This window comes from Anopheles coustani, chromosome 2 (genome assembly GCF_943734705.1).
Source record: "Anopheles coustani chromosome 2, idAnoCousDA_361_x.2, whole genome shotgun sequence".
Lineage (NCBI taxonomy): Eukaryota > Metazoa > Arthropoda > Insecta > Diptera > Culicidae > Anopheles > Anopheles coustani.
In genome coordinates, this window is record NC_071289.1 from 63,160,947 (window position 1) to 63,182,364 (window position 21,418).

Below are 21,418 nucleotides of genomic sequence, written 5' to 3' on the forward strand. Positions count from 1 at the left end.
GGTTCGGGGTGCCGGGTTTGGGGGGACCGGAATCGACTCAACAAGCTTATCAGAAGCCTATAAAACGTACCGGCGCAGCTCTCGGGGACCGTTAGTAAACCTCGGGGATCGCCTTCGTGCACGTCGTCGTCGTCGTCTTGTGAAAATCAGCCCTAGAAAGTGTTCGTCGATTAGTGAAGATGAAGCGGGGAGAGTTCAGTGTCCTTGGGGTGGGGTCAATGGCGACGGTAGTGCTTCTGGTGGCGTTCGCTGCATTCTCAGCCAAGGTGGAGGCCCACGAGGAACACGATGCGCACCATTGGAAGCACATGGCGCACGAGCTGCTGTTCGAGAAGAAGGATTACACGATGCAAAAGATTGTAATTATCGATAGTTTTAAGTGCAACGGTTGGGCGGACTGTGTTGTGACGCCGTGTGGTGCTTTTCACTAAAGTGAACTGTTCTTCAATATATATTGTGTACCCATTTGATATTACTTGTCTCCCAAAAGTGCATTATTCGGACAAACTATTAAAGAAGCCGGCTTCTTCAGGCTACAGTGTGGATACATTTTCATCAATGAACCTCAGCTATTCAATCTTCTTCAGCTGATAAGGCGATAGCGCGCACGATAAGCATGCCAAGTGGAGCAAGTAGATTGAAGAGTTGCCTACATCAAGATTATAAAACGCTCCTCCACATTCCTATCGCCATCGGGCGTTCAACATATCTGCTCCAGTGAATGATTGCAACAGCTTGATCCGGTTGCATTTCATGCTCGAAATGCGCATGCGATAATGAATGATTTCTTTCCGTTTCTTATCTCTCACTGCAGTTTATTATCACTGCGTTTGCTATCTTTCTTTGTACCTCCCGTCCAAGCGAGTTTAATTGATCCGCTACCTTGTGTTCCCCCTGAATACGGCGTTGATTTGGTTTGATTAATTTTCCATGCTATCAGAACCGTGAAAAGTTTATTTGATTTGCCAAAAGGAAAGGGTAATCCTTCGTATTCTTCGTAAATTTTTAAAGCACTAAACCCCTGCATATGATTAGTTGTTTTTACTTTGAACAAGTACAAGGTTAGTTTGAAAACGTAGGGTCAAAAAAATACCTAAAATCTGTACTCAACAGTATCGTGTATCATTTCGGTTATGTAGTGAAAATTCGCCCGCCCTCGTGCAGCATGCGTCCGAAGCAGCATCTAGAAGATTATATGACCAAATAGATACGCGTAACTGTTGAATATCCAATCGGCGAATAGTGTATGAGTAGTGTTTGAGAATTTCCTGGAGCTAAATTCTTCCCAGCGGGGAAATATACGGAAGGTTTTGACTTTGCGCGAAGCGAAGTTTAACGAAAACTTATTCGTCGCGTTAGTGCACGTCTTATTTGCAATCCTTTTCCACACTGTGATTATGATTTCTGACTCGTTTGTTTGATCTTTTCTTCACGGTCGCTCGTTCAACGACATTTTCTCCCGCCGGTCCAATGCAGAACGTCGCCAAGAACATCATGGTGTTCGTCGGTTCGGGAATGTCGCAACCGACGGTGACGGCCGCCCGCTTCTACAACGGTGGCGACAATGAAACCTTTTCCTTCGAGCGGCTAAAGTGGAGCGGAAATGCACGGGTAAGTAGGAATTTTTATCTGAATCTTAAATCACGGTAGAAATTAAAGAGGTTGGGAAACGGTCTACAATCCACAAAGCAGAGGAAGTCTACAAGCGGGCTCGTAGAAATTAGAACAACATGAAGGTAGCTTTAGGAATCCATTCGCTTCGGATTTAATTTATTAGTTAAATTACTTTTCCTTCAACCGGTTCTAACCGACTGGTTGCCCGAAACCCATTTTCGTCAAAACTCCACAGCAGATCGTTTGACGTCATGCAACGAAAAACTACGGACGAAAGCCCCCAAAAAGGATCAAAGTTCACGGTAAAGTTTTCCCCCCGGTTGCCAACACCAACCAGCCAATGTCATGGCAAACAAGATTTTCCACTTGTTTTTTTTTTTTTGGTTTTCATCCCACTCTGCTCAGTGAACGTTTCGTTCGTTACCTTCTACCGGAAAAAGCGACCAACGTGAATTGCAGTGGGGGAAGCTGAAGAAAACAAAGAGGAGTGGGGATATAACCCGTCAAACCTTTCCACACGCCTACGCCCTTGCTTCGCCGTCCCGAGTGAGGTGGGAAAACTGCAGGAAAATCGAGCCTAACGGACAGCCGGTTTGGGAAAATCGATGGGAAAGCGTTTTAAGCGTCAGTCAGTTTAGGGAAAACGGAAGGGATTGGGGAGAATTTGCAATGAATCTACGAGGTTCCGGCGGGAGAGAAAATGAAAGAGGCGTTAGAGAAAGAGAGAGAGAGAGAGAGAGTGAGAGTGAACAATTCAACACGATGACACGTTGGAATGGGTTTGTGAGAAGGAAAAATAAAACTCCTCATTTCTTCCCTCACGGTCAAACGCTCAACTCGGCTAGTCTATTTTTCCGGTTATTGATTGGGAACACATTGTCGATGAATGCATCCTTCCTCCCTGCGGATTTGTTGCGTCATCCTCCTACGAAGTGGCTCGGTTGCAGCCATTTTCCTAGCACCGGCCGGAGGGAATGTGTAATAAATTGGCCACTTACTTACGGAGAGGATGGAAAGCACCCCCGCCCCTCTCTCCAAAAACTTTTCACTTGGACATGGAAACGTTGGCACACCCGGTGCTGACGGGTTTTCCCTCCGCTAATGGGGATGGATGGGGTTTGTTTTGCCTGCAGCTTTCGGGGATTATTTATTCAACTGACCGGCCTGAGAGGGGTATTTTCCCCCAGCAAGTTTTCCCCCGCTTCATTTAATTTTTTTTGTCGTCCCCCGCTCGTGTTTTCCCTCAGACCTACTGCGTGAACAGCCGCGTTCCGGACCCGGCCTGCGCCGGGACAGCCTTTCTGACGGGCGTGAAATCGAACCTCGGCACCGTGGCGATGGATCCGACGGTCAACCGGGGCGCCTGCGAGCTGGACCCGGCGAAAAAACTCGCCTCCATCGCCAAGTGGGCGCTCGACGCGGGAAAAGCAGTCGGTAAGTGTGTGTGGATTCACCTAATCCCTACGAAATCGTTTTCCACATCAGCGCCGGTTCGAGCACGATTGCAACGGAGGTTTGATTTATCGTGATTCAATCGGCCCGCTTTGGTTCAATTAACTTTTATCGTAACGTTCAACACGCCAACATGGAATTGTTTTTCACATGAATTCGCGTTACATACACTTCGATATAACGCTTGTGAACAATCTTTACGCTTCATTTGAAATAAAACAGCTAGTTGCAAACGAAGTCAGTGCATGCATCTATGCGCTTACCCGAACACCATCTCCGAACATAACACTTGAGGCATGCGCAAAGTAACGGCAGCTATATTTAAACTAAGGTTTAGTTTGAGATTGCTGATCCGGCTTGCATTAGGTTGCACTCTCATCAACAAGTCCCATATTGTCTAGTGGTTAGGATATCCGGCTCTCACCCGGAAGGCCCGGGTTCGATTCCCGGTATGGGAAGCAGCTAACTTTATTTTATTACAGGAGTTAAATTTAAAAGAGATACCGTATTTTATAAACTTTAGCGGCAAATGCAGGAATGTAAATATAAGTAAATGAACAGTAAATGAATGATTTATGAAACTTCAGGAAAATTAAGAGACTCTTTTACTGCTTACAATGTAAGTAAATGATTTTTTTTTCTATTCTTTTACTTCGTAAAATCCATTAGACACAAATTTGTTTACAATCCTTTCGTGCCTCTAAAGTGCGGCTCTAAAAACAAACTACATTCATTTTAACAGACCCCGTAAAAAAACATAAGCTTTAACTGACAGTGATTGCTACTTTAAAAGATCACTCAAAGCGATTCTCTTAATATTTTTTCGAAACAATAATTTGAAAGAAAAAAAGAAGACATTATACACGGAAACCTTCGACGCCCGGTAGTTTTTTGCTATACAAATGAAAAATTGCTATTTACATTGTCTGTTGATAGCTGTTTGATTTCCATTCTGGATACTTTTTATCAATGAAATAAACATTCTCTGAATTTTCTTTGGGCATCCTTTATAAGAAATATTGTACAATTTGCAAAGTTACCTCCAATATTGAGCAATTATTATTTTTTTGAATTAATCTGACTGAATTTGTTTAGTAAGTAAATATGCATGTTGATTTTTTAGATCGAATACGGAATTAAAACTTCTTTTAGATGAGATAAACGCGTTCTTTTAATTTTAACTTCTTCTTCTTGGCGTAACGACCTCTTGGTCATACATTCCCGTTAAGGGCTTACGAGACTTGTTTCCCTGTTGTACGTGGATAGTCAGTCCTCTCGTACACGGGAGGGTCCGGGCTCGGTTGGGATTCGAACCCACGCCGTCGAGGTGGTAAGCCCCGGCGCTCATGGGCCGATTTTTCTAACCGGCGCTACCGGTAGTTTTTATTTTAACATAACATATTATATCACTTCTGAGCAAAATTGATTGGATGAGTTGATTGATATTAAACGAACGAATTCGATAAAAGTTACGGTTGATACAGCTTTAGACACGGACCAATGTTTAGTTTTCTTCAACAAAAAGAATCGTAATGTTATAGCATTGTTGCAAGCAAAACTTGCTGTATTCAAGTGTTGATTGGATGTCGTGCTTTCTCGTCGTACATTGCAGGTTTTGCCACAACGTCTCGTGTCACCTCCGGTTCGAACGCAGCCCTGTTCGCCAACAGCCCGGACAGCCGGTGGGAAAACGATGCGGACGTAAAAGCCGCCGGCTGTAACGTAAACACCGTGCCGGACATTGCGCATCAGCTCATCCACGGAGACATTGGCAAGCACTTCAAGGTATGTGTCTGGTTCGGCCTGGCCTTTACTCTATCCTTACGTGTTTCTTATAACCAATTTTCCATCCCGGTTAGGTGATACTCGGCGGAGGAAGGAAGAACTTCATCCCCACCACGGAAACGGACACCGCCACCGGAGCCCGCGGTTTGCGAACCGACGGGAAAAATCTGATCAAGGAGTGGCAAGATTCGAAGCAGGGAGCGAACGCAACATACATCACCACAAATGTACGTACTTTTGGAGAAACATTCTTTTTGCCACAAACACTTGGTAGTGCACGTAGGTTTGAATGGAAAAGTTTTATCCTCCTCCGCCCACTCGGTGCCAGGCTTGGCTTTCTTTTCGTTTCAATGGAAACGTCTCGAATTTCCATGCCTACGAGAGTACGATTTGCGTTCGGGAAAACCATTAATTTAGCTCACCATATATTTCATTTCCCACATAGTTTATGACCCACGTTACCACACGCCGCCCTTTTTGCCGTTTTCCAGATGGGGGAAAGCAGTCTAACGGGACGTTGGGAACAACCAACGTTTTCCACGTACTGTCGTCGTCTAATGCGCGCAACGTTTGTTCCGGGTTTCGGAAAACTCTCCCTCAGAAACCGATACAGCATGCGTTTGGGTAGCGTTTATTTTTGGCGCAACCGTGAAAAACCGTGCATTCTCCCCGCAAGCGAGAATTGCTACAGAACCGATTGTTTGCTCCTTTTCTTTTTCCCGAGTTCACGTTAAACTGCGGTTCCAATTCATCATGAGCGCGTTAATTGTGCTACTCATTTTGTATTCTCTAGTGCTTCACTGTTTTTTTCCCGCTCCATAGCGATTTTATCTCACTTGTCGACCGGAAAAGTTGAACCCCCCAATAAAAATTCACAATGATTTATGCATCTCGAGCTTGTAAATGGTGTCTCCGCCCACAAATAGCGCCTCAAACGGGCACTTGAAGAACACTTTATTGCACCAATTTATTGTGCAAACCCGAAATGCAGCGTTTTTCCAGAGTCGTTTATCGAGTTTGGTTGTTGGTTGTTTTTTTCTTTTGGATTTTTATTTTGATTTATTTTGGTTTCGTGGAGTGAGAGTGGGTACATTTTATCACGTTGATTTTCATTTGTAGTTTACTTTTCTGTGAAGTATAATGTAATGTCATCTCTGTCAGATTTTTTACTAAAAAATCATGGTACATACATACATGCATTTCATATTTGACTGTTCGTTTAATTAGAATTTAATGGAATTTTTAAATTATTTTTCTTAGTACTTCTTCTTAGACTTCTTCTTTTTTGGTTTTTATCCTTCTCTTTTCTCTTCCAAACTTTTTTTTATCCGTTTTCTAGCTGAAACGATTTTCTTTTTCAAATGAAATAAATCTATATCATCACATTTTAACCTCATCAGTCTTCTAGGTATAAACAAGAAACACGTTTCTTATAAAAGAAACATAAAGGCAACCATATAAAACGAAAGATATAAAGCCTTTGCTCACCGTCCTGTGTCAATCGTTCGATCAGCTTAATTGCAGTAAATTGAAGACAATTGAGAATGATTGCGTACTTCTCTCCAACGCTGGTCGACAGAAAAAAAGTGCACCAAGATCTTAATTAAAGAATGTGATCGCGTCGATAAAGCCGATAGAGTGAGCCCTCGGTTAAGCTTATAAATTGTGCAATCGAACGCTACGTTGCACCCGGGTGCAAGAAAGTGCATCGCCCCTCAGCTCCTCCTGCACCGTCCTTTACTTTCCCGTGTCCCGTGTTTGGTGTGGAAGCGCCAATCGAGCTCAGAAAAAAATATAAAACCGGATTGCAAACGGAGGAAAAAACCGCCTGAAGCATATTCCAAATGTCCAGGCTTCCCGAGCCCCGAAGGTCCCGGCGGCCAAACGAACACGCTTGGTCGAGTGTGTCCCGGGAGGGATCCGGTCCGGGATCGCGCCCAGAGTGGATTTGATTTATCGTCCCGTGTGCGCCCCGACGGTGTAAAATGGCTGATATAAATCATTCCGCCTGCCGTCAATTGCTGCCACTGGCACGAGGTACAACGCCACCGCCGACGCCGCCGGGCACTATCCGCTCCGAACGCGACCGGCCAATCCTTGGAGCTTGTTTTGTTTTGGGGCCGGTATTCTGAATTATTGAACGATACGTGGTGGATGACGGGGGGGTCCGAATGTCACCGGGTGGGACGAAGGTGGGTGGAACCGAGCTGCTGAAACTGAACTTCCGTTGGCAGGGTTAACTCCTTTCTTCCCTTCATCACGGTGAGCGAGATGCAACCGTTTGTTAGGTTGACAAGTTGAAATAAAGAGGATATGTGAGATTTTTTAAATTTCCTTTTCTCTCAATTTCCTCAATTTAAGACAAGATAAAAAGTGACTAAGTGTAATGCTTAGAAATGCAGCAAAATTTGATTTTGACCGTAATTTGTTTACGTAAATCAGTTTTTTTCTTGTTGCTGTGCTATTTTTTTCTAACTGTATTTAATTTCGCTTTGTTGTTTTCTTTCTGTAGGGAAATATTTGGTAATGAATTTAGGATTATTTTATATATTATTATATGACGGGAGCATTTTATGTAACTTATTCCCTATAAGCCGTTGTTTGCATAAAGCGCTTTAACTTATGCTAATACTGTTTTACACTTACTCTATTTAATTTAGTTTTGAAAATTAATCTCTGTGGAGAAATGTTTGGTTACTAAATAATGAATTAAGGATTGTTTGAACTTTATTTTATGTTTCATAATAACTGCAATTGTTTCCAATCCAAGTTTCCGTTATGATTTCTAGTTTAAATTAATAGTTAAACAATGTCTAATCGATAACAAATACAAAAATATCATTAATTTTAGCATATTGATTACTTATCAAACCATTCTTTCAATAATACACTTTTAGATTAACACAAATTGACTGTAAAAAAGCTTTCGAGCCAGGTCAATTTGGGAACGAGATACTGGTTTTTGAGACACAAAAATCGAAAATTGTGCTGTGTCAATATGGAAGATATTTGGATTATAATGTTAACAAAAAAGTTGAAGCCAACGCTGTTAACATAACTTTTTCTTTGAGCTTAAATGTTGAACTGTTTTCGTTACATCCGAGTTTTTCAGCCAAATTTGAATTTGTTCATCGATCTTTCCTGATTTTATCCTTCAAAAAGCACACAGTGCCACTGGGCGGGTTTTTCGATACGATAGGCATCAGCTCCCAAACCCGGGTCGAAGATTCGATTCGCAATCCGAGGCGCACCGCACAAAACTGCATCGAGCTCGTGCGTTGCGTGCAGCAAAAACGCAGTCCACGGCCAACGGACGGCATGCACTCCGTTTGAAGGTCTGCGTCGTCGTCTGTTTGAAGTTTATCATCACGTTCGCTTTACCCCGTTCGTGCATGGTTCTTCCTCTTCCTTGGCGAGCAACTAAACACAGGGTTGCCGCCGCCGTCGGACGCCGAACACCAATTGGACGTGTCCTCCAACAGATTGCCGCAGCACGATCGATCGTGGTGTTTCGGGTCGATAAAAATTCTTCCCGCGATCCGCGGTCCGCCGCTTTTATGCATTATTATTTCCGTCGTTTAGTCGGTATGTTTATCCGTTTTCTTCCCAATCCGTATTTGGCCGCATTCTAATAACTTTTCGCCGAAAACCGCCGATCGCTGACGGGATCTTTATTGTCAATCAATCGGACGAGGACCTCTTTTTTCGGGTTTGACATTTGTTATCAGCATGGCAATCGAAATTCTCTTCTCGTGATGTGTTTTGATTCGTTAAACTTTTTGGATGCAATTTTTAATGAAATGAATCGTAAAGTTAATAGCAACTGTTTCGCTATGGTTGAGGAATTATAAAACTTGGTTTGCAGAGTTTGTTATGATCCTTCAACAATAACTAAAGAATAATCATAACTTACAACGCAGTAAGAAGAAAAACTGTATCCCTATTTGCAATTGCAGTGTAAAAAAATACTTAATCTTTGTAGAACTCCAACATTCCAACTTCTAACATCCAAACTTATGTTTAAATAGTTTTGATAACATTTTATATTTTAACTTCATAACATAACTTGATAACAATTTATATTTTATAAATCAATTCAAACTGAAAACGAAGATTTTTTCTATGTTTACAATATTCAAAAATTGTAAGCAGCATGATTACTTTTTAAGGTTTTTAATTCATGCAAAAAATTCTTTGTTCAAGCCTATTTTAGTTTTCTAGAATTCCAGCCCTTTCATAAAAAAATACATAGCTCCTGATACAAAACGGAAAGCTATGGTATATCAAAAGAGCAATTGACTTGCACCACTCAGCTCACTTTGTAGTTCATTTTAAAGCCCTTTTTTGTGAGAAAATAAAAAAAAACTAACGCAAGAAAAGAATTCACCACTTGATTTTTAAGTAACAATAACTAAAGTATAAACTTTTAGTTGTTTTTAAATCATGGAATGCAAATGTAGCCTCAGCTTTAATTGACTATGCACATCGTCCGCTTTCAGTGGATGGCGCAGCTATCTGACTTTCTTTTGCCATCGATACCGAACCGGAACACCAACCCTTGTGGCAAAACCAGCTGCCCTTCCTCAACACCGGTAACACTTCGCACGGAACACGAAGCTGCAAAATTCATTAAATTTGATCATTGCCATTAATTAACGGAATAAAACGGTCCCCCGTACACCCCCGTCTTCTTATGTCCCACCCCACCCGCGAAACACAACGATAAACGGTTGCCGATTGCAAAGGTACCCTGCGTTCGGGGATGAGCGGTTGGGGAGAAATAGAAACCGCAAACTTTTATTGAGACATAAAACCCGGCACGATGTCGTGGGGGTTTGATTGGGCTATCCGATGAGGACGCGGCATATAACACGCACGTGCTTGTGTGGGACGATCATTGGGACGGCGTCCGGCGAACGTTTTCCGCGTTCTGTTTGCGTTTTAGCTAGAATGAGTCCTTTTTTGTTTTGCTCAATATTTTATTTTATTCGCTTACCTATCTGAAATCTGAACCGCTTCTGGCGAACGAGCGTACGGACCGAAAAACCGTTCAACACCGAAACACCGGGTGTGTGACACCACATACGATAGTTGTGGCCGGTTGTGCCAGTTGGCTCCCAAAATCGGTATCGAGTAAAAGCCGAGATTAGTCCACGGAAAACCAATTAAATCTAGCGCCCACATACGGTCACGGAATGCTGTCGTGCGCTAATCCCGGCGCTCTTTCTCCACCGCCGACGGCCCGGGAACGGGAATCGGTTTCATTTTCACAGCACAGAAAAAAAACAGGTTGCATTTGTGCAAGCAAGTTCGTGGAAAGCCCAAGCTGAATGGAATAAAACCCGATTGGATCGAATTAAAGGAAAAGATTCGTATAGAACATAAAAGCCCAACTGGACAGCACAAACTGGACAGAAGTATATGCACTTCTGTTTCCTTTTTTAAATGTGTTACATATGCTAGATTAAATTTGTATACTATTATGATTTACGTTTTTCATTTTCAGTTATAGTTCAGTAATTTCTTGTATCTGCTGTATTAGTTTTTCACTTTTCACTAATGTAATTTTTTTCTTTTCAATTACCTTACCTTTATTTTTAATTTTGATGCTCTCCTGTGAGTTGGAGAGTCCTGTGAGTTGGAAGGTCTTAACTAAATCAAATCAAAACTAATTTTTCATGTACACATTTCATACCGGCAAAAGCTAACACGTTATGATTAAAGTGTCTGTTTTTAACGTTTAATTATCGATATTATTACACGCAAAAAAATAAAACATTCTTTTTATTTCCAGTTGCAATTTGTTGTAACTGCTTTGTCATTTCTTCACTTCTCTCGGATTTTTTTTTCTTTTCAATTACCTTAGCTTTCATTTTTAATTTTGATGCCCTCTTGTGAGTTGATGGTCTGCACTAAATAAAATCAAAAATTATTTATCATGTACCCATTTCATGCCAGCAAAAAGCTAACACGTTGTACTTGAAGTATCTGTTTTTACTGTTTTATAATTCTAAATTGCCAAAAAGTAGTTTCATTCGATAAAATATATAGTAGGGATGTTAAATGATCGAATCAACGTTCGGTCTCAATTTCATCAACTTCTCGTTACGCATCTACTGACACGACTTTGCCGAATGTTTATTCACGTCAATTTTCCCACCCCCGAAGGGGTCCGAATTTTAATCAGTATTTTAAATATTTATTAAATTTACCCCCTCCTCCCCAGCTACCACACACTACCTTGCGAACGCAAACAGCATCTTTCCCTTCTAACGAAACCATGATTTGGCCATCCTGCGTAAGGGACGCACTTGTTAGGAAAATCGATTGGGGGAAAACTCCCAGCACCGAGGGCAGAAGTTGGCGGAAACAACTGCGGCCCGGCTGTGTCTGTCTGTGCTGATTTTGACGCACGTCTCGCGTGTTGACGAGAACACCCTTAGCCCGGCCCGGGAAGGGAAAACGCGCGCTCGTGAAAAGGGAACCCTCAATTTCCACCCTTTTGAGTATTTAATTTGATTTTCAATCCCATTTAGCGCTCGTTGCCTCGGTGTTTGGGTTGTTCCCAAAAGTTCCTTCCAGCTTGGGCTGGCGCGTGGGAGGGAGGACCTTATCGATGGGTGCGGGAAACTGTATCCTTTTGTGCGAGAGAGTGTGGCCGGAAGTGTTCTTCCGGTTGTTTCGAAGTGATTGTTTGCGCTCGGCACAAAGAATGGCGAATAAATTACCAGCTCGTTGAAATTAGCGAGATGAAATGATGGTAAAACGCTCTTTATCCGTTGTGTGCAGTTTTTGTCGATGGAAATAGATAAAGTTCCATAAAAAATCATTCCTACTCACAAGGGTTCTTTTTTCCAAAGAAGAATTTTATAATTTATGAGGCAAAAATTACGTGTCACTTTTGCTTAGCACTTTGGAATTTGGGCATTAAAAACTGAAAATTTTGTTATTGTGTAAGCTCAGTGTAAGACTATATCACTTTTTAAGTATTTGAATAAGTTTTAAGTATTTGCATTGTATATTGTGATCAGCGCTCGAAATCTTAGAAGTCCGGAATCCTCAAGCATGATATAATATTTTTTCTAGATTTTAATTTCGGGAAACAGTTGATTTTTCAACCTTAATCTGGACTAACTCGTAGGGTAATTAGTATATTGTCATTTTCGATATTGTTCGAAAATGTATCACTGTTCTTGGTATTCATCAATATGTGTGTCTTTGCTACATACTCAATAATTTCGTCACATTTAAATAAAAATAGAATACTCTTTCATAAAAACATGTTTGCGAGATAGCGAAGAAAAATTTAAACAGTTTTCCTATGGATTCTGAGGCAATATTTTTCTAATTTGTGTGAATTCTGGAATAACACGAATCGGCAAATTGGTTAAGAAAATCAAGATGTTGCTGTATTGAAGAATATTTCAATGAACGGAAGCGTTGTTAATCTTATAAAATCTTCGTTTCTTCTTGCTTACAGAGCCAACTGGGAGCCCTGGACACATCGCAGATCGATTTCCTGCTCGGGCTGTTCGACTTTGACAACCTGCCGTACAGCACGGACATCGAAAGCGACACGCCACCACTTGTCCGCATGGTGCACTACTCGCTTGAGATGCTGCAGAAGAAAGAACACACCAACGGCTTCCTGCTGTTCGTCGAGGACGGCAACATCCGCCGGGCACATCAGGAGAACAAGGTCCGCAAGGCGCTCGAACAGGTGCGCCACTACAGCGGCGCCTTCAACATGGCGCACATGATGGGGTCCGAGCAGAACACGCTGTTCGTGTCACTGAACGACGTCGGCAGCACGCTCGCCCTGCCCGGCTACCCGGCCCGCTCGACCGACCCCGTCTCCAGCACGGCCGGCACCAGCGATGCCGACGCCCTGCCCTACCTTGGCCTCGCGTACGCCACCGGCCCGGCCCACTCGTCCTTCTACCGGACCACTTCCGGCCGGCTCGATCCCACCGTCGTCCTGCAGGGCATGCCGGAACCGTTCGAGCGCACCTGCCCGGCGTCGGTCCCGATGGCGGAGGGCGCCGATGGCGGAGAGGATGCCGCCGTGTACGCTTCCGGTCCGTGGGCTTTCATGCTGTCCGGAGGCTACGAGCAGCACTTCATCGCACATCAGATCGCCTTTGCGTCCTGCATGGATGGGGCCTGTGATGGCGCTTCGGCGATGGCCCTTTCCATGGCCACTGTTGTCCTAGCGCTGGTCGCCAAATTGTGCGCTTAAACCGAAACTTATGCTACTTCTAAACGGGTTTTCTTCGGCGACATCCTTCAAGGAACCTGCGTCGACGGTGAGACCGAAGCATCCACTTTTTTCTACCGGAATCAGCACCGCGGGCCATCGGTTTGTACATTTCGTTTGCTGACGCTGGACTGGAAATAAAATACTTTTAACAAAATTTAGCGCAAACCATTGTCTTGTCTTAACTTTATTCTTACCAAAACTGGACGTTGAATGGTTCTTAGAAACTGTTTTCAATGTTTTTTTGTTGTAGTAATTAATTAAGTTGTTGTGGAGCATTTGCTACACTATGTTTTTTATCATAAGAGTTGAAAACCTAAAACAGAAAGGAATACATTGGGAGCTTACGGCTCCAAAATTCTTGTTTCTAAAGGAGCATCTCATGTTCACATATTTTTACAAACCTTTTTAGTATCTAGAGGGTTGTAGGAGGGTTTAAAAAACCGATAAGAAAACAAAAAAGATTCGATCATGTTTTTAGCTTGATCATTTTTTTTTAGTTTGAATGGCTCAAGCTGCGATAGTTGAAGAATATACGATAACTGAAGACATTTTGAAAACTGGTATCATATACTTTGAAGATTTGAAAATTATAAAAGATCACTTACGCAATGCTTTTTGTCTTTCTTAATTCTTGCCATATAAGATCGTTTTTCAAACATTTCTGAACAAGAAATGATAAATTTTTAACGTCAATAATTTTACTTAACATAGTAAATTACTACCTAGATTCAAGATAAATGTATTTTGTGGGCACCTGATTCTAGTAGAATTACGCCTCTTGCATTCCAAATTTGTCCTTGTACAAGATGAAGTTCGTATGCTAATTGCGTCGTTTGAAAAAACGCTCCCTCAAAAAGGGCCTTTTCCCGTATGCCACAAATCGAAACCCCCTCGAATGGGAGAGAGGAGGGACCGAATGCTTGCGAGCCCGACTTTGAATCCCCGTCGTCGAGTTCGAACCGGATTTTTCGGTCGTCTCCACCCTGAAGCGGGTTTCATTGCTTTGCCGGTGCTTTCTTGAATCGTGGAAAAACAACCATTCAAACTCGTTTTACCTGCGTTCTGCTTTGGACGGTGTGGCCTTCCTCTCGGTTGTTTTACGGTCGGCCGTTTTTTTAAACCACCCTCTGTTATTGCTAGCTCCCTCAATGGTCAGAATTGGGTACGTCATACAACGAGGCACACATTATGCTAAAAACATTCCCTCATTTCAGCTTATTCGATTTCACGTTCCGTTCACAGAAAGAAGAGTGAAAAAGTACCCCTCACCAGTGCTCCATTCCCAGGTTCGCTTTGCCCCCCAAAAAGCGGATGAAATGTCCTTGTTACTTTTTTGGGGCGAAACACGCAGTAAAACACGTACCTTTCACCCAGTCGTTTCACCCTATTCGCATACTCGCCCTGTGCCCCGTCCCCTGGTTGTATTTTCCGTCTCCGCGGGGTAGTAATCGGGATTGGCTGCAGTTAACACACGAGGCCCCGCCCTGCACCTCCGCGAAGGGCCTTCGACGTGCGCGCGAGAGTGAGAAGGGGTTATTCCACGAAGACAAATCGCGCGCGGCGAAAACGATCGCGGGGAAACCCGAACAGTGCACGAATCCGAACTGCGCCTCGAGCGAAATTTTGTACGAAAGGGGATGGAAGAAAAAAATATGCTCGATCTACGCTGGACGTAAAGAAAATCTTGTCAATTCTCTGAACCTGTTTTTAGGTGCAATGAACTTATAAAGTGTTACAAAACATTTTCAGTTAGAAAACTTATAAAAAAAATTGTAAGAAAAATGAAAATTAGAAGTCTTCATTTCATATGGTTTTAAATACTTTCACTCGAGTATTTCATACTTGATTACTTAGTTATTTAAGTATTAAGTTGTAACCATAGTCTCGCTAGATTCATATTCCCAAAGAGAAGCGTCCACAGTAACTGATATTAGATACTACATGCAGCACATGCGCATTGCACCGATTGAGAAAATGCTCGACGGTACTGTACTTTTCGACATTTTTAACCACGTTCTGGGAAAACCTTAGAAAATCGAACGTGCTGCTAACACTAACTTGTAGGAGTATATTATTTATTACCTTGGAGGATTTCTTCATAAATTTTTACTAATACTCTTGTATAGTATTCCATCTCTATAAAGTCTTGAGTTACATAACACTCGAAGTACCGATGAATACACACCACATCATATGAAAAGATGTTCCAATGTTATGTTTGGGAAGAAACTCTGAATTCCACCATGACATTCTACTCACGCGTCATGATTTGAATCAATTTTAACCATTAAACTCATTTGTTAAATTTAGCAAATTTTTAATAAACTAGTTACATTAATCTTGTTTAGCAGCTGCTGCGTTTGCTGACGTCATTTTTCAGAAACAGTATTAAGCCTGATCATGCTCAGAAGCGTTCTAACATACCCGGCATCCGGTGTATGAGTTCTGGCAGGTTCATACTTCATAGCAGCGGCATTGGTGCAAGCCGAAAAGTATGCGAAAATAGATACATCTTTTGGGTTTTCGAACAATTTATGCTTCTTCAGTAAAATGCTGATTCTTTAAGTGGTTCAGTTATGCTACAGCTCATCTTTATAAAACCATAACTGTGGTTATAAGATAGAGCTATTGCGCATAGCCGAGACGAGGACTGATGAGTTCATACAAGCCAATTGTGTGCAGAGGGTTGTTTGCTTAAAAAAGTTGAATGATATTCAAACTTACTGCAGTTTTTTATTTGTTTTGAGAAAATCTTTTGATTATTGTTCAATATATGATTATTTTATCCCTGCAGTTCCATCTATGCAATTATTATTGAAAGCAACAGAGAAAGATGGAACGTATGGAACATACATTAACCATTGGCGTAGGATCAAATGAAACTAGGAAGGAATTGAAGCTGTACTGCAATTATTTTCCTTTAGCCATAGAAAAAAGTACGAGTTACGTTTCATTCTAACGATTTATTTCTATTTGGATTTGCTGTAAAAAATAAAAGGAATTGAATTATTTGCTTCCACAACGGATTAAACCTTTTTCGGGGTATTAGGTGCGGTCATGCGCATTCGTTCAACAGAAATATTGAACCGACGTCTGAACGTAACTAAATTGAACCAAGGAAAGCGCGCTACTGTGGCGCCTGTAGTGTTAGTCGGAAACTAAATTTTTTAGTAGTATTAGTAAATAGTAACAATCAAGTTGTGAAAGTTTAAGATCTGCTCTATTTTTTTTTTCGCTAATTGCCGTATAATGGAACTTAAACGACCAAAAATAAATCCGCACAAATAACTTGAGCGCCGATGGATAGATTGACAAGGCCTGGAATCCATAATAAAAGCAAAGAAAAATTACAAGTATTTTGCTTTTGTACAGTTATACATAAAGTTTGTTATAAAAATAGGTTTTTACTATTTACGTGGTCCCTGTTCGTATCAAATTCACATACTTTTTTTTTGCTGATTTTTCGACCTGCCATTATTCCATGGTTGTCTTGGAGTGGTACTGGGCCAATAAGATCCACTTGGCACCAAAACCAAATTTCCCAGAGTTTCGCCCCATCGAAAAAATCTGAGCAATCATAAAACTTCATTTAGACGAAGTGGTAGAACAATTAAAGATGTTCTTGGCAAGAGGAAGTGAACGGAGGTTGCGAAGTGAACGGAGGAGGCGCCACAGTAGCACGCTTTCCTTGGTTCAATTTTGTTACGGTCAGACTACGTTAGCAACTCATACAGCAACATTACTTTTAAAAAGTTATTTGTTTCCAATACTTGGATTATAAAGTTTATTTTTACTTCCAGCCCTTCTTTGTTCCCGATATTTTTACATTTGTCGGAGGCTTTTTCCGCAACAGAGATTTTGAAAGATTTCTTAATCATTTAGGTAAGCACTTTTAGTGTTGAAGCTACCATCAAAACTAATAGACATCCAACGGAAACTCATTGTTACGGCACTATCATCGAAGCATCGGTTAGGTTTAGTATTACGTTTTATACTATGGAGCATTTTTTGTGAAAATGGTGATTGTCATAACGGAATAGCTTAGTTAATTTGAGGTTTAACACGAGTTTTAGAAATTATTATGCAGAAAAACTGTAGCTAAAGGCCATTTGCTGAGTTCAATATTTGTTTGGGTGAGTAAAGTTGCATGGATCAATTATTATTATTTACAACACCAACGGTCTTTGTCTCCCAGATGACGAAGGAACGGACAGGGAATGGACAACCGTGGCGTCCGAAAGCCGTATCTTGGCGCTTATCTCGAGCGAACCGCCGCCGTCCGTTGGGCAACACTATCACGTTTCGGGTGAGGTGATCAGGTAACCAGGGCAGGCATTGGGTTGGGTGGCAAGCGGAAAACTGCGCGTGTACCGGCAAGTCTGCAATTAAAAACCGAACCTCCGCCGCCCGAGTGGTGACGTGCGGTGCATGTGCAATGCGGTGCATGTTTGCGGGTCGAACGAAAGTCAAGCGTAGGGAGAGAGAGAAAGAGAGAGAGAGAGAAAGGGAGAGAAAACAGCAGGGCAACGAAGGAACGGGTAAGCGGACACTATTATCGGATTGTCATTACGATGCCACTGAAAAGGGCGCTGAGGAACAGTTCGGTTGTGTCGGACGCGTCCGTTTTGTCGTGGCCTTTTTCGAAAATTAATTAATTAACGACGCGTCGCCGACTTTGGCGTCCAAATCGGGCGTCCACCGATGCCGCCGATGACGCTGACGATGATGGTTGGGTGTCTGGTGGCCCGTTTGGTTCGATGGAATGCTCGATTCGGCCTCGATTTTGCCAGCCCTTTTCGGGCCCGGTGCCGGGTTTTGCTTTGATTTTCCCATTTTTGGTCGAGGGTAGATTTTTATGCAAGGCGTTGTGTCGAGGTGGAGACGTTAATGGGTTGCTGGAGCAGGTTGTGGTTCCATAATTTCAACCCATCAATCAAACAACAATAATTTAAAGCTGGGTAGAAAGAGAACACAAAAATTGGGTGTTGTTTTTGTAGCACGCACGACGTTTCGAAACGTCATTAAAAATGGCCGATGGCTCAACTTCAGAATCTTGAGCCGACCTCGATCGAAACGAAATCCGCTTTGGAACGGCAGAAATTTCACTCCGAAATCGTCACGACGAAATCGTCGAAAAAGTAAATTCATCTCGTGCACGAGCTCGCCAGCGACGACGAAAGCAAGCAAGCTTGGGGCAAATAAATCGATTTTCATCCCCATTTGTGTCACCCCCCGAGCCAACCACCACCTCCCCCTCCCACCCTTCCAATCCCATGGCCACCACCCTTCGCCGTTCGGACGATTTTAAAGTACGTTGCTCCCACGAACGCGAACGCGCGACGCTTGTTGGATCCGAAACTTCCCGAGCTCGCGGTCCACGAAGGCCGATCTCGCCGAGCTCGAGCTCCCAAGGCCCCCCGCAAGTACAATCACACAGACACACACACACACACCTAAAGGAACAAGACCAAGTGTAGCGTTTTCCCGCGACTAAAGGCGCAGAAAACGTCGACCAACCGCCAACACAGCCTGCTGTGGAGCGCTTGTTTGAAGCAACGCTAGCAAATGCGATGGTGTGCGTTACGTTCGTGTTGGAGCTGGATGTGAAAATGATACCGCAACGCACCGTACCCCACTCCACCCCTTCAACCGTCGTCTCTTGTCCAGCGTCAGCATCATCGCCATCAGTAGCATCGTCATCGCCAATCATCGTCATCGCCGTCATCGTCAGCATCGCAGCTCCAAGTGATTGCTTGCTGCCTCCTCCACCCCTCAGCACCTTTCAACCCCCTACGCTTCATCCCTAACGCTTCTCGCGATCATCCCCACGAGCACACTCTCTTTCGCTCTCGCGATGCTTTTTCGACGAATTCAAGCGGGAGAGAAACGCTGTTGAAAATCGCGCGTCGTCCAAGGCAACCTGGGAGAGTCACTGATGGGTTGCTTCGTTTTCCTTTTTTCGTTGTTGCTGCTTTGCGCAACTGCAGTAGAGAATTATTGATCGCCACAACATCAGCAGCAGCAGCAACAGCAGCAACGTTGGAGCATCATTATTAGTGAAATTGGCGTTATAAAAGTTTTATGCCCGCGTGGCACCACTCTGTAGCACCCCCCTTCCCCGCGGGGTCCCTGCGTATGAGTCGTTGATGACGATGACGATGAGGGGCACAATTTCTCTGCTGGACGATTTTTAATGCTATTTATCTTTCCTCGCTCGAATGAAAGAAAGATTGTTTCTGTGTTGGTAGCAGTACTGGATGGAATTGTAATTAAATACAAATTACGAATCATTTACAATCTTTGACTGCAGAAGTGCAGAAGACTAAGAAAAACTACTGTTTTGGTTACTGTATATTACAAAGGACATTTTAACTTTAGAAAGACATGCCAAGTTAAAAGGCGAGTTTAAAAAAAAACATGTCTTTAATGTAATAAATACCCTACGACCCTAAGAGAATTAACAGGATGTTTTATCTATGATATTTTGTTTAAAGAAAACAAAAATTGGAATTTGCATTACCAGCCATTTTATCTTCTTCTCCAACAAACAACCATAACTTTGCTATTAAATTTCAAAATGATTTGTAAATATGGAATAGAAAACTACAAAATTTGTAGTATTTTCGTAAACTCGTATTTTCTTCCGTAAATTGTAGTTTCAAAACTCTATGATTTATAGGCTCTGCAATTAATAAAGATTATTCGAACACAAAAATAATGGCCCCCATACCAAGCAACAAATGCCGAAAACAAGCCGTTCCCTAGCACGAGCTCAACGGAGAGTTCTGCTACATTAGTCGTTGGCATTAGGCAACATTATTTTTTGGGTGCAACGCGCGTACCGAATCCGGCCACGAAGCAAAATGGAACGATATCGTAAAAGAACGGCACCAGCTGCGAAAACAAGATAATACCCACGGCCCGGTGCGGTTCCGTGTCCCCGACCGACGCTTAATGGTGTGTGACAAAAAAACATAAAATGGCTACAGGGCCCTCCCCAGGTATTAGGGCCGGGCACGATAACGGACGCGATGGAAGGCATGAACGAGAAACTGCTGGAAACTGTGCTGAAAACCATCTTTTCATGAAAATTAGAAAGTTGCCGATGCTTTGGTTTTGTTGAGGTTGCTGCTGTGAAGAATGCTTATTAGCAAGAAAGAAATAATTAGCAACGAATGAGGAGCTATACTCTTGTAAAATAAAATCATCGTTGCCTACACAATTTATGGTTCTACAATGAAACCATGATGCTTGAACGCTAGCATATAATAATGTACTCGCTTTGAAAAACAATCGTTTTCTAAGTATTAAAAAGCATGGTTGCATTAAAAAGCATGGACAACTATTTTATTTGACTTGACAAACTTGATGAACATAAAAACTTTTTGGTAATAAAGTTTTGATTTGTGTTTTTCATTAAAAATAAAGTATCGGACAATTGAATCACATATTATAGTTTCACAATCAAATTTTATAAGCGTTTATTCAAGCCAAAACTGCATGGAAGGTCAGGCAGGATATTGTTAAATCTTGAAATATATTCAACTCCACATTCCTTAGCTTGATTATCGCTCGACAAAACCACAAACCAACGTACTCCGAGCAAAGGAATGTACTTTTTGACAGGCTGTGGTTTTGTTGAAGGGACTAAAGTTGCAAAGACGGACGAGGTTTGAACGGTGTAGCTACGGAACTGCATTCATTCACAACACAACTTGCGGTTTTTGTTTCGCAAATCATTGAAGCGGATCTTAAATACCGCTTGGAAAGAGCACAGAATAGAATACAATGCTTATTTAGGCACACAACATCGAAAAATAAGTGTTTAGTACGGTATGAAATGAACGCTTTTTACACGTTGGATTTTGTGAACAATTTTTTCTGTTTGATTTTATAAAATTATTCACGAATAACCAAATTTAGCACAAAACTAAGCTTATGTTGTACATATTTCCTGAAGCTTTATTCTGGATCGGAAAATAAACGATTCTGTTGGTCACGTCAACGTTAACTATTTTTATTTGAAAACTTTGATAACACTAACAAATAAATCAGTTTACATTAAAAGATACAGTCAATTATTTTTAAAATCTTCACATCACAAATCACAAGTGCATTCAAACGCCGTTAAGCAATGTTAACCGGAAGTCCTAAAGTGCTGACGCTAAGCTGAAATAGAAATCACAGACGTTGCCAATCCTTTCCGAAGCCGAGTCAAAATCATGCTTTCTTTGCGGTTTCGCCGGCCGCTCGAAGCGCAACAGGCCACCGGCGAATCGCTGGTTGTGAAATCCGACAACCACTTGA

The 21,418-nt window shown here is 42.2% G+C and overlaps 1 protein-coding gene and 1 non-coding gene across 2 annotated transcripts; both read left to right on the forward strand.

The window, feature by feature from the left end:
- The first annotated feature begins 218 nt into the window (after positions 1-218).
- On the forward strand, positions 219-13,090 carry LOC131263753 (membrane-bound alkaline phosphatase-like). Its single transcript, XM_058266009.1, has 6 exons — positions 219-359; positions 1,477-1,611; positions 2,862-3,048; positions 4,679-4,851; positions 4,926-5,078; positions 12,332-13,090. Exons 1-6 carry the CDS (start codon positions 219-221, stop codon positions 13,088-13,090), a joined length of 1,548 nt encoding a protein of 515 aa, XP_058121992.1.
- Positions 3,453-3,524, forward strand: Trnae-cuc (transfer RNA glutamic acid (anticodon CUC)). Its single transcript has one exon. It is a non-coding gene; the product is annotated as a tRNA-Glu (tRNA).
- Positions 13,091-21,418: the final 8,328 nt, after the last annotated feature.